This window comes from Manduca sexta, chromosome 20, assembly GCF_014839805.1.
Source record: "Manduca sexta isolate Smith_Timp_Sample1 chromosome 20, JHU_Msex_v1.0, whole genome shotgun sequence".
Taxonomy (NCBI): Eukaryota; Metazoa; Arthropoda; class Insecta; order Lepidoptera; family Sphingidae; genus Manduca; species Manduca sexta.
The window spans coordinates 14086516-14099615 of record NC_051134.1 but is presented as its reverse complement, the minus strand read 5'-3'; the positions used below and the strand labels follow the sequence as shown (position 1 = coordinate 14099615).

At 34.0% G+C, this 13100-nt stretch overlaps 2 protein-coding genes across 9 annotated transcripts in view; both read left to right on the top strand.

Moving 5' to 3' along the window:
- LOC115456390 (protein roadkill) overlaps positions 1-4723 on the top strand; it is a 55721-nt gene extending 50998 nt beyond the window's left edge. For 5 of the 8 annotated variants that reach the window (XM_037440620.1, XM_037440619.1, XM_030185425.2 and 2 more), the window contains 3 exons: positions 757-935; positions 2132-2274; positions 2585-2738. In XM_037440620.1, the coding sequence (XP_037296517.1) occupies positions 757-935; positions 2132-2274; positions 2585-2738 (476 nt within the window). Of the gene's footprint in view, positions 1-756; positions 936-2131; positions 2275-2584 lie in introns of all 8 variants that reach the window. The other 3 variants (XM_030185421.2, XM_030185426.2, XM_030185427.2) reach the window with 1 other exon arrangement.
- A 1478-nt stretch (positions 4724-6201) lies between these two features.
- LOC119189960 (origin recognition complex subunit 2) lies at positions 6202-13069 on the top strand. The gene is given in 9 exon segments (XM_037440798.1): positions 6202-6214; positions 7136-7312; positions 7796-8023; positions 8786-8874; positions 9422-9577; positions 11063-11342; positions 11345-11593; positions 11948-12181; positions 12812-13069. Coding segments are annotated over 9 exon segments (1626 nt in total). The 3' UTR covers positions 13012-13069.
- The last annotated feature ends 31 nt before the right edge of the window (positions 13070-13100 follow it).

The following is a 13100-nucleotide window of genomic DNA, read 5'->3' as shown; positions in this document are numbered from 1 at the left end:
CTTATTAGTAAGTACCTACATAAAAGTATGTTAAAAGTAACGTTCCGACTCTGATATGAGTAAGCGTAGGTAAAATAATTCCTATCCACATGTTTACTCGTTCCAACTATAATTTCCGCGTAGTATTCCTGCTGTGTTGATGGCAAAGTTAAAACTACACGAACAGAAAATAACATTAGTATGTACTGTTATATTAAAATCATTATAACAGTTAGCTCCAATATTGCACATGATAAGTATTAAACACCACATGTGGTAGTAGTACTACTGGTGGTAAGGCCTCTCATATGTGAAAGTCTGCCTGGGTAGGCACCACCGCAATGTCTATTTCTGCCGCCAAGCAGCAGTGTATAGTCACTGTTGTGTACCGGTTTGAAGGACATTGTAGCCAGTGTAACTACTGGACATAATGAGACTTAACATCTCACGATGGCGAGCGTAGTGGAATACCAAACAATACTTTGTATTTAAGGTATTGGATAGTGTTTCTACTGTTTATGGGCGGTCGTATCGCTTACCATCAGGCGAACGGCAAGCTCGTCTCGTCATTAACAGCAATAAAAAATAAATATATAAATGATACATGAAAGTAATGAAATGTTTCTTGATTAAATTGTAGCCTATTTATTTACTTATTCATGACCACCGTTAACTACCAACCGTCAACTTACATTCACCATCTGCAGGACAAACGACTCAACCTCTAGACTATTACCTTAAAACAAATAATTTAATATTTTTTTCTTTCAATTCCAGCGCGAAGTCCTGTATTCGCAGCAATGTTCGAACATGAAATGGAAGAAAGGAAAAGGAATCGAGTGGACATCACGGACGTGGACCACGAAGTGTTAAGAGAAATGTTACGTTTCATATACACCGGCCGCGCGCCCAACCTGGACAAAATGGCCGATGATCTCCTAGCAGCTGCCGACAAGGTAGATATGCGTTTTGTTATAGCGGAGGAAGTGCAATTGAATGGTAATAAGGGAACATTATGACCAGCCATTGAACCGCTCGGAGATATGGAATATGTGTGGCCCAAATCCAATGATTAGGGAAGGTAGATTATATCACTGTGACTTTTAAACTGATGAGCTTTAGTACTTTTCTCACAAAGTTTTCCGGGATAATATTCCCGCTTTATATTTTCTCGGGATATATGTTAGCCTATAGCATTCAAAGGTAATGAAGCTACGTATTGGTAAAAAAAATATCAGTTTGTATTTCGTGAGTTTAGCGCGTTCAAACAAACTCTTTAGCTTCATTTATTAGTAGAGATAATTATTGGTTCAATTGATAATCGTTTTAATCGCGGATAGTGAACAGTAGATCTGTATATTAACTAGTCAATAATAATAATGTTGATATTCGTAAAAGGCGATGCTGCGCGTCTTCCACTTTTGTCTATCAAATTATCGGGGATAATAAAAAAAACATTAAAAGCGTTATTGAAATGGTGCTTTGCTCGATTTAGGACTATTTTCCATATATTTTATTGTTGCTTCCATCAAAGTATAAAAAAAAACAGTGTTAAAATTTGTAATTCATTTTGAATCGAATTATATTTATAATTATAATAACGATAAGACAAAATTAGGCCACAGTTTAAAAACAGACCATTTCCTGTGACAAATTAGTAATGATGTCAATCCAGCCGTAAGTTATTCTAAATGTCGCATCTTTAAATACACGTTGACAGATGACGACCCGGATTGTAGAATGGCCAATACAAGACGTACGATAAATAAAAATAATTCCTTTATGACGTTTAAAAATAAAGAATATGTCATAGATATTAAATATATTATGTGCTAGTTTTGCGACATATTACAATGCCAAACAATTATCAGTCTTACTTATAAACTTGTTTTACCGTTAGGAGGTTGTTAAGAATTGCTTAAATAACTGTCAAAAACATCACCGATTTCCTAGTTTAAACTTAATTAAGAGGTATGATGCCAGGTTTTAACTTACAGCTAATCGCGTCATTTTGTGTTTTAACAAGGCATAGCTTTGCGAATTTTTTATAAGACAGTCTGTCTGTAATTAAAAACAAAAGTATAGTTGCACGATCTTTGATCGGCCTCATGATGTCCTTTTTCAATGTTAACGTTTTTTTTCTGGTTTACAGTACGCGTTGGAGCGGTTAAAAGTAATGTGCGAGGAAGCATTGTGCTCGAGCCTCTCGGTGGAGACGGCGGCGGACACGCTCATACTGGCGGACTTGCACTCCGCGGACCAACTCAAGGCGCAAACCATTGACTTCATTAACACGTTAGTAGCGCTCGTTTATTACATATACGATATCAAATATGCAAGTGCAATCACCATTTCCAAAGAAAACGCAACGTAATCGTGATAGTTAAATTGGCAATCTATTATAGGTACATAATATTTTATCAATTGTACATTACATTAAAATACTCATGATTTAATATTCATAGTCATCATTACACACAAAATTCTAGTATGTCTGCACTGAGTCCGCATAATATTGTGAAATCGCCCGATTGATTAGCCGTTGTAATAAATTGTTGTTACTATACAAAGTTTAAGTTCGTCAGTAACGAGTTGTGTTGCGCAGGAGTCACGCGACGGACGTGATGGACACGGCGGGGTGGAAGAACATGATCTCGTCGCACCCGCACCTGATCGCGGAGGCGTTCCGCGCGCTGGCGACGCAGCAGCAGCAGATCCCGCCCATCGGGCCGCCGCGCAAGCGCGTGAAGCAGGCCTAGTGCGGCGCCGCGCCCCCGCCCCGCCCCCGCCCGCCGCCGCCCCGCTCCCATACCAAAGACCCGGCGCCGGCGCACGCCGCCGCTCGCCGCCGGGCATCTGCGGATTCCGCCCCTCGTTTGCTATGATTGATCTCAGGACGATATTCGAGCCGCCGCGGTCGACTATTGTGCCGATTTTAATTGATTACTTTTAATGTGTACCGTACGCCGCGAACGTCCGCCGGACGCTGTTCGCGGGACGCCGCGGTCAGTTCGGATGTAGGCTTGGAGTTTGATGTTTATGTATGTCGTTTTGTGCGAGTTTAGTTGCGGCCGTTCGTTGTGAGCTGTGACGATCACGTGTGAGACGGGCGGCCCCGTGCGCCGGCGCCGTCGGGGCCGAGGCGCCGCCCGTCAGCCGTGTTCGTGTGCAGGAGTCGTAACTTTCGAATTATTTGAAGTGATCGTGCCGCGATTTGAGCGCTTGCGTTGAAATAAATATTGGTGTTTCACGTTCTCGAAATTCCAAAACGATTCTCCTTAGACGTTTAAAAGTAGGCCTTTTGAAAATATTTTGATGTAGCGCGATAACTGAATGCAATAAATTCGTGTAAAATTTTGTAACATAGATTTGTATACAAATGCCGGTGGATACGAATGTTCTTGTTCGTACTTAAAATGGCATTATATTATGTACAAAACTATGAAACAATATTATAAAGTTGTAGGGGACTCGAGTGATTGTATAAGTGTATTGAAATTGTTGGCATTGTATATAGAAGAGCTACGATCCCACCATTAAAATATTTCTAAGTACTAACTCATAAGTGGTATCACAGGTGACACCATTTTATTTTTAATGTGTCTGTAGGATGTTATTCCAATGACATATTGTGATTTTTCATTTATATTTCCATAGATTTAAAACACCATTCTGTTTTATTTAAGGGAGAGTGAGGTAATTTCGATAAATTTATATAAATCTCGAATAATAAACGGGCCCACAGCTCTAGTTCTGCTGTGATCAATAAGATTATAAGTTATCTTTAATAACATTAATTATATAACAACATTTTATAAATGTTGGATAAACAAACCCATTTTTTTTATAAATTCACTAAGTTGGTTTGAATGATCCTCAAGGCTTGCCGTATCAGTGGACAATGAGCTGAAGGAGGTCAGAATCAGTGTTGCACTATTACTGTGTGCTAATTTATTTCAATACATAATTATAGTAAATCAATTTTTATCCCATTTTTATCCATTTCCTTTCTTTGTTCATTCATTATTTTACTGAGAATCATACTTTGATGATTTGTTATTTTCATGAAATTTATTAATCAACTTTCTTTTTTTGTATATTTTTTTTGCTGGGAAACGTTAGTCTTTATAATTATAAGATTGATGTATGGTAGAATAAGGTGATTGCATTTGACTACAATGTGTGTGATAACTGATAATATCGACTTATATTTGTAAAAGCGTTATATTAGTTGGTGATCGAGATTACCCACTCTCCCCTGCGTGTAGATCACCACAATAATTTAAAATGTGAATGTATTGTTATTGTTGGTTTCGCTTCATCGATTGTAATTTGTATATTGCGTGTCTCGTCGCCAGTCGACATTTTCATTTTGCTCATTACATACTATTCACTCATGTGTATAATATATTTGATCTAAATTACAAACATCTATGTATAAATTTCACTTATTTATTAGCATTATTTTATCTTTACTTTGAATGACAACTTAGCAAACTTTTATAAAAGCTTATTTTAAAGTTTGTCTACATTTTATAAGTATATAATGTAACTACTCAACAGTAATGTTAATGAATGTACCGTGGCCAATAAATAATATTTAATACCATTTTATACCCACTTTCCATATACATAGCTGACCTCTGTTCTCATGTAATTGTATGGTTACATGCAAAACAATTGTCAAAAATAACTGTGATTTTCGAAATTGTCAGTAAGTTGAGCAAATAAATGAAACAATTTATACAGTTATTTTATTGTTACCTAATTGTAGCTTACCCCTTACAAACAACTAAAATAAAATATCTATTAAATGGAACCGATACTGACGTTGGTAAAACATTAAACAACGATTTTTAACTAAATAAAGTCGCGATTCCATTACGCAAGTAGCAAGATTAAACTTGTATGCTCATTGAAATATTCATGCAAGCTACGAGTTTAACACATGTAATTTTTTTAATGCAAATGTTATGTCATGCTAGTACTGCACAGTGGAAACGTGGCTGAAATATTAAAAGTCGAAATATTTAATATTTTTAATTGAAAGACGGGCTTCATAATCCGATAAACGAATTGCAGGTCCATACTATTTTCTTATTATTCTGTTTTTTTTTTTAAATCAGAGACATCAGTATTTTCGGCTCAGATTTTCGGGTTTATTCTTTTTCCAATAGAATTTCCCTTTTCTCAAATAAATGTTGCCATAATGTTATTACAGCAAAACATGGTCATGCGATTATACTCAGAAAAAGGTTTTTTCAGTTTTATAGACCAGGGGCGTAGCTACCGCCGTATCAGCGATACGGGGCTCCCGAGCTTTGGGGCCCCTCTTAGCCGATACCTACATTAAACTAAGTAGGCGCCCAAAAGTTCGCACTGCCTAAACCTGTTTATGAGTAAATGAGTTTTCTTTATAATTTTTCATATTGGCGTTTTTTTACACAGGTGCATCTGCCCCATTTCCGAAGGCAAGTGCGCTACTACCATTTTTTTTTTACTTTGAGCAAAATATTATTAATTTATTGTCTGATTTCCATGAATGGCTATAGGTCGTTATCACAAAATATCAAATATTCTTAAATTAATAAAATTACATTCTTAAGTTAGCACAAAAAGAAATTATTTTGCATTGAATCCAGCTATTAAAATTTTATGGCGCATTTTCCCCGACTGATCTTAGCTGTTTGTAAACGTCGAATTATAAAGAGGCAATGCTTCTAAATATAAGAAAAATGCGACGCAACCTTTGGATTTTGAATTCAGAACGCAATTTCTGATATAATATTTTTGGTCTGAGTATAATATATACAGTCGATTTACTTATGTGCCATTAGTGATTTTGTTATGAATTTTTGATTACAGCTGGAATTTTCTTATGGAAAACATAAAGTAGTATTGTGAGATAAAATATGTAATATATTATTTTTTACGTCGGTGGTAACTCTGTGGAAAATATATAATTTTCGTTTTAAAAATCTTGATTAAGTACATCTTTGTTACATTCCTTGTTTTATTTAATCGTCCAGTGGACTATGTGAGTTTTTTATTGAGTTCCATTCGTCCCGCTTTACCCAGTAAAATTTTCATTTTAAAATACACACTGCATGATTTATTATCTTTTGCTTTTGTTAAATAGAAGAAAAAAACATTGACCAATGGCATTGCCAGATTGAGAGTAAATTCTTCAATTTAGGGGTTTAATCGACTTCGGAAGGGTCAATGTTTTTCAATGGTAGGTGGGAATTAACCCAAAATTTAATTCTCTAAGCAAAACAATATAGAATTAAGTAGGTAAATGAAATTAAAAACAAAACAGAATAAGAATATTATTCGTGAAATTCAACGTTGAAGAATTTCAAATTAAAATGAAAAATTAGAAATCATTTTTCATGAAATACAATATTTGGGTATTTAACAACCGGGTTTTAGGATTCACACAGCTTTCCATATATATTATAATTCTCTTTGCAGGCTTTGGTATCTGGCAACACTGTGGCCAATCTTTCAAATAAGATTGGTTAGGTATATTTAGGTAGATTTTTGAATTTAATTTTGTTTGTACTATAATAGCCTTAAAGATAGTTGAATAATAGGTAAAACGAAGATTTACTGTGCATGAAAATTTAAAAAAAAAAATTGTATGAGACAAGTGTTATCGTGTATTTTAAATTAAAATTATTTTCAGATTAGTTACAGAAATGGCTAGTGGTTTTCGACTTACATTTCCATCTGAGCAAACGACACACCAGGTTCGAGGATTTTTCCCTTTTTTAACTGTTTATATTAACATCTTCACTATTATTAATTTGGTTAGTAGTGTAAAAAAAATCTTTACAACTTATAACCGAAGAGCAGAATAGCAACCCTTTAAGAAGAAATATTACCCAATCTAACGCAGGTCGATGCCAGGCGCCTTATCATCCTTTACTTAAGATATAATTTGAATAATGATCACATTGCATTACACCACAAAAGCTTGTTGATATCATGCTAATGATTTGATTTGTGAACAAATATTTGATTGCTCTGTAAAACATGGACTAAACCTATTTCAAACTTTCCAGTAAATGTTTGAATGTTGACGATTTTATGTTTAATTTTTAAAACTTTTTCTGTAAAAGCAATAAAAAGAAAAAAAGCTTTTCTATTTTAGTTAAAGAACAGGGAAATAACTCACCAACAAAAAGAACAACCAGGACAAGGAATAAACCAAAGAAATATGATGATTTCTTGGAGTTAACACCTTCTAAACAAAGAGTTCAGAGGAAGAATGAGTCTGATGAAAGTGATGATGCTGAAATGGATGAAGCATCACCACAAAAGCCAACAGGTAATGATACTATTAAAATAATATGCTAAATCAATGGCTAGTTATTATTAATAATTTTTATGTATTAGAAACAGGTAAAGAAAATTCTCAATAATACATAAAAATTTTTAGGGGAATTATCACATTCATTGTAAAAGTTAAATAATTACAAGTCTGTGATTTCTTACATATACATGTTTGTTATGTGAAAATGCTTTATGTTGATTTAGTGTCACCAAAATGTAGTATTAATATATCATTAGATTTATAAAATTTAAAAGATATAAAATTCAGTGGTGTGATTTCTATATCTCACTCTTACTTGAGCTTTATTTATACTTAGTTCACTGTTAACAAAGCAGCTTACCTATGAAGTTGTTGAAATTGGAGATCTTATTCCTGTCCAGAGTCTTGTGCTGGCTGCCATTGACAATATCCTCATTGAATAAAAAAAGAAGCATATTATAGAGTGGTTTGTCGTAATAACTCTTCATATAATTTCAGCTTTATTTGACAGTAATGATGTGGAAGGACAAGACATATTCAAATTCAAATCAAGGCATACCAGGCAAGATCTTCATAATAAAGTTCAAGATGCTATCAGCAATTCTCCGAAGATAATGGATTCACCGTTAAGGACTCCTAAAAAAACACCTTCCCGTGCCTTTAAGAGTCATCTAAGTAAAACTTGTGAAGTTACACCCAGGCATGTGAAGGAAGTAATTAAAAAAAGTAAGTGCCTTGTGATATTTTTTTTTTAATATGGAAAACACTATATGAACATATTGATGCTTGAAAGGCAATAATATCTAAGTGACAATCAGTAAATTTTTGAGTAGAGTGATTCGATTTTAATTTGAAAATTCATAACAATTCTACTTTTTATTTTATAATGATATAGCCTAATGATATTAAAATTGTTCTAGACCTACAAAACCTAGATCAAATGATGCAGAAAAATATGGCGATTCTAAATACTAATAGAATACATTTCGGTATATTTGTCAAGCGACAATTCGGTATATAAGCATATATGATTGCCTTTCAAGCATCTATATAAAGTTTTTTCTTTTATTTGCAGACAATAAGTTGGATCATAACTTCTAAGTAATAAGACTGCTGATATTTCAAAATAAATTTTCTTATTGGACTTGCTTACATTCAGTACAATGTTCTCCATTATCTAATCTGCCATTTTCCCAAACAATTTGGGTCTTAAGACCATTATCTCCAATGAGACCAATATCATTTTGATTATTTCTTACTTTAATACTTAATTATTAGATGTTGACAATTCATGTCTCCTGATACTCATAATAGTAGACTTAGACATCAATCACTAATTAGTGTGTTCAAGATTATGTTATATATTACTTGGTGATTTTATCAATGTATTATAATTATGTCAAATTGAACTAGCTATAAATAATACTATAATAAGTAGTAATACTTGAAAATTCAATATTTAAACCAGTTTAAACATTTTATTTACAGGAATTATTCAAGAAGTGGAAAGTGACAGTGAAGAAAGTGATTTCTCTGGCACAAGCAGTGACTTTGTACCTGATGAGAGTGATAATGAGGTACTTGCTTATATTTTCATACTCCATAAATTATGAATATTGCATAAAGACTAAATAAAAAAAATAAATGGCATGAGTGTACTCTATTAGCATTTAGCATAAATTTGCTATTAGAATAATTGTAATTCTCACTGTTTTGTATTTGTTAAATGGAAACAATAAACTGGGTCATTTTGACATTTCATTAATACTAAATGAAACCACAAACATATCTTCATGAAAAAATCATTTTGTAATGAGTTACTTGAACCATAGTTTTAAAATAAAAAGTGTCATTTTTGAAAAAAATAAATATCAATAGAAAGTAATTTTAAATCTACACACGCTCATACCACTACTCTGAGAGAATTTATTTTAGCATCACACATTCAGTCATGAATACATTTATGGACATGACATATTCATATTAAACTACAAAATGATAAAAAAAGTAAAACTCATATTGGGTGATATATAAGATTTATTTTATCAATGGATAATTATTGTAAAAATACACAACAATGAAAGACATACTCAAGTTTACCTACTTTACCATGTAATTTTACAGACTGAAGCAGAATCATCATCAGAAGATGAAATTGAACAACAAAAGCCATCTGCAAAACTGAACATTACTAGAAATGTGGGAAATAAAATGAAAGCCAAAGATTCTGATTATTTTGTAACACCAGACAATTATTTCATGATGAATTCTAGTAAAAAGGTAATTCTAGTGAAAAAGTAACTAGAAACTATTTTTTTTTTGTATCTAGACTGTAGGGTGTTTACCCATTGCATGCAGTCCTGCTTGTATTAAGTCCTTTTCTGAAGATAATAAGCATATAATTATAGCATCCAGGGATGCTATTGTTATATGATCCATATTAGGGGAAGAATTTCGAATGAATTTTAATAGAAGTTTCAGGGATTATTGCGTTTCGAAGCAAATAATACAAATTCATGCATAGTTTTTTTTATTGCACTATTATTTTCTTTGTTGATCCAATCTGTGTTTGGCTTCCGTATTGTGTTATTTGACACAAATACTATTTTTGTATCTGCTGATGTGGTTCGCCACACACCATTCCTGTTACTCCCTAATTCCTACCCGCGTAGATAGCTTGAACGCAGTGTGCCAGCTAATGTGTCAAAACGAGGGCCGCGAGCACGCGGGCAAATATAATGCTTATTTTACTTAAGTAATTTGTGTTTCCGAATTAATTTAACGTGTACGTACGCCGTAACGTGTATGGCGTATGCCGCTATAATGAATTTATGTACTTAAAGATATAGGTGTGGTTGTCGTAGTCAACGAATTTTATTCGCACGTTGCATCGGTATTTTGGGTCAAAAATATGTTAAGGACCTTTTCCGGTGTAAAAATACCACAGTGTACATTTCCAGATTACATGTTACTTTTAATAATACTTATTTTAATGATAACTTATGTTTACGCGAATGTTAGACATTTAAATTAAACTATTTTGCGGATATTATCTCGGTTTTAATATTTTAGTTTTCTCCCGACGTTTCGAAGACTGCAGTCTTCGTGGTCGCGGTCAATACCAGTGGCGAAGCGTTCATCCAACCCGATTCCTACCGGCTTACCTTTTAGGTTTATTTACGTTTGTGTTAGATTTTATTTTGTTAAATTGGTTGTGATATGTCAACTAAAGTATTTTTTTTTTGCACCAAGTTGCCTTTTGAAAAATTTAAACCTTCACCACTGGTCAATACTTACATTAATCCAGGACATGGTCTTTCTGTAAGGCAGTTTTTATCCATATCTGTTTAGCGGTTTCTGTTACAAATAAGGAAACCTTGAAATCATCCTCTCGAGGTAATTCTTGTGCGCCAGATCATCTGCCAAATCCAGAGGTAGGACGACGACATTTACCTCAAATCAAGGTGCACAAGGCAGTAGTAGTTATCCATTGGCAGATTAAAACACTTCCCAACATTAAAATTCGTATTCTTCACCTCCTATCTTGGGCACCTTTGTCGCTTTCTCTTCTTTCCCCAAATACCGTTCAGAGTTGTCTATAATTAAGAAGTACGGGGATCTGCAGTGTTCCAGTAGCAGGAATGATCGGTGATATTATGATTCCAATAAAGATTGTTGATTACTTGTAGTGTAAGATTTGAAGCTCAAGACTCAATGGAGATCTAGACGTACAATGATTTTACTGATAACATTTTGCATTTACAGATTACAACTTCGGATCATACATTATCGAGATTAAAAAACTTAAATATAGAAGAAAATGAAGCTCAAGAGCACGAACTATCTGATGAACACAAACTAAAAATTGGTGAACTAAACCAAACATATCAGCACATTTTTAACAGATGGTTATACGCCTTGAGTGAAAATTTTAACATTATTTTATATGGGATTGGTTCTAAGCGATCGATACTTCAGCAATTTCAAGCGCAAAAACTGAAGAAATTTCCTTGCATTGTTGTGAATGGATTCTTCCCAAGTCTCACTATAAAAATATTTTAGAAACAATAATTATTGATTTGTTAGAGAATACTCACGTGCCGTCTAATGTGGGAGATATTGTGAATTTAATTGATGCTCAGCTAACAGAAAATGGAGTGAACTTATTTCTGATCATTCATAACATTGATGGCACGATGCTACGAAGTACAAAAACGCAAGCTACGTTAGCAAGTATATCACAAATAAAAAATGTACACACTATAGCAACGATTGATCATATAAATGCACCTTTATGTAAGTCAAATTTCTAATGGCATTATACCTTATTTAATTTTAGAGCCTTTAACCCCCTTATTCACAGACGTTATTTATCTAAGGACGGAGCATTGCTGTGATAACAAGTCTGTTTCTTCGCTTTGTATATCTGACAGCCAACTAGATTCAAGTTATATCTCAATATTAGCCAATCACAACGGCCCTATGTCTACGCACTGCGAAGGCTGCCATGCCGTCAGCACTGAGAAACAGACATTTATCACAGCAATGCTCCGTCCTTAGATCAATCATGTCTATGAATAAGGGGTTAATATTAAAAAAGAAATGTGGACGCTGTTACATGTGTTATCTAAAGTTAATTATTTCTTTTAGTATGGGATCACTCAAAATTAAGTAAATTCAACTTCACATGGTGGGACGTTACTACATTTTTGCCATACTCCGAAGAGACCTCGTATGAAAACTCGATAATGACGCACAGAAGTGGTGCGCTGCAGCTGTCCTCACTGAGGAGCGTTTATCAATCACTCACGGCTAACGCTAAAGGCATATTCAATATCATTATTCAGTACCAACTCGAAAATGTCAAACAAGCCCATTATCAAGGTATAGTTATTACATACAAACGTATATAACATCACTTTCTTTTTCTCTTGTCAGGGAACGATTGGTGTAATATATGTACCTATATACATGTCGCCGGTTATGTTTGGTCCTAAGTAGTAGGAACTTAGCGTATTGCAGTCTTCTGGCATGATTTCAGTCTTCATGCTGATATTGAGGACAGAATCTCGAATATCACAGCCCGACCCTGGGATCAAATCAGGGACCTCAGCGCCATCATAGTCGTAATACGTACGCGAAACATATACAACGACGAGACGAGCGATATGTATGTGCACAATTCCCTGTCCAATTCCAATGTGAGGTTATCATTTTTATACACATCACAGAAAGCGTATATTTTGACTGATTCCAGTTCGTCCCGTCATCTTTTCTTTGGTTTACCTCGACGCTTTAAATATATGGAAGCAAAAAATCTTAAGTTTTGTTTGCCGCGTAATAACATTTATAAATTGGACAAGTTCAATTCGGTATCATTTTTTTTAGGTATTGCTTATAATATGCAAATTCATTCGTGTTTACTCACCATCAGGTGGAATCACCTAACCAACCAACTTGCATGTTCGAAATTGTTTATTCCGAGGGGTTTAACATCAATAAATTTCTTTTCAGGGCTTCCTTTCAAAGATTTATATTCAAAATGTCGAGAACAGTTTCTGGTAAGTTCAGATCTTGCATTAAGAGCTCAACTGACAGAATTTTTGGATCATAAATTAGTCAAAATGAAACGAACATACGACGGAAGTGAAAATCTCATTGTACCTATTGAGAATGTTTTACTTCAACAGTTCTTAGAACAGCAAAATGGGTGACTATTTCTAGTGATGGCAAGATTTTGATGATTCTAATTGAATTAAATTGTGTAAAAAATAAGTTGTTTTATTTTATTAGGATCTGTTAG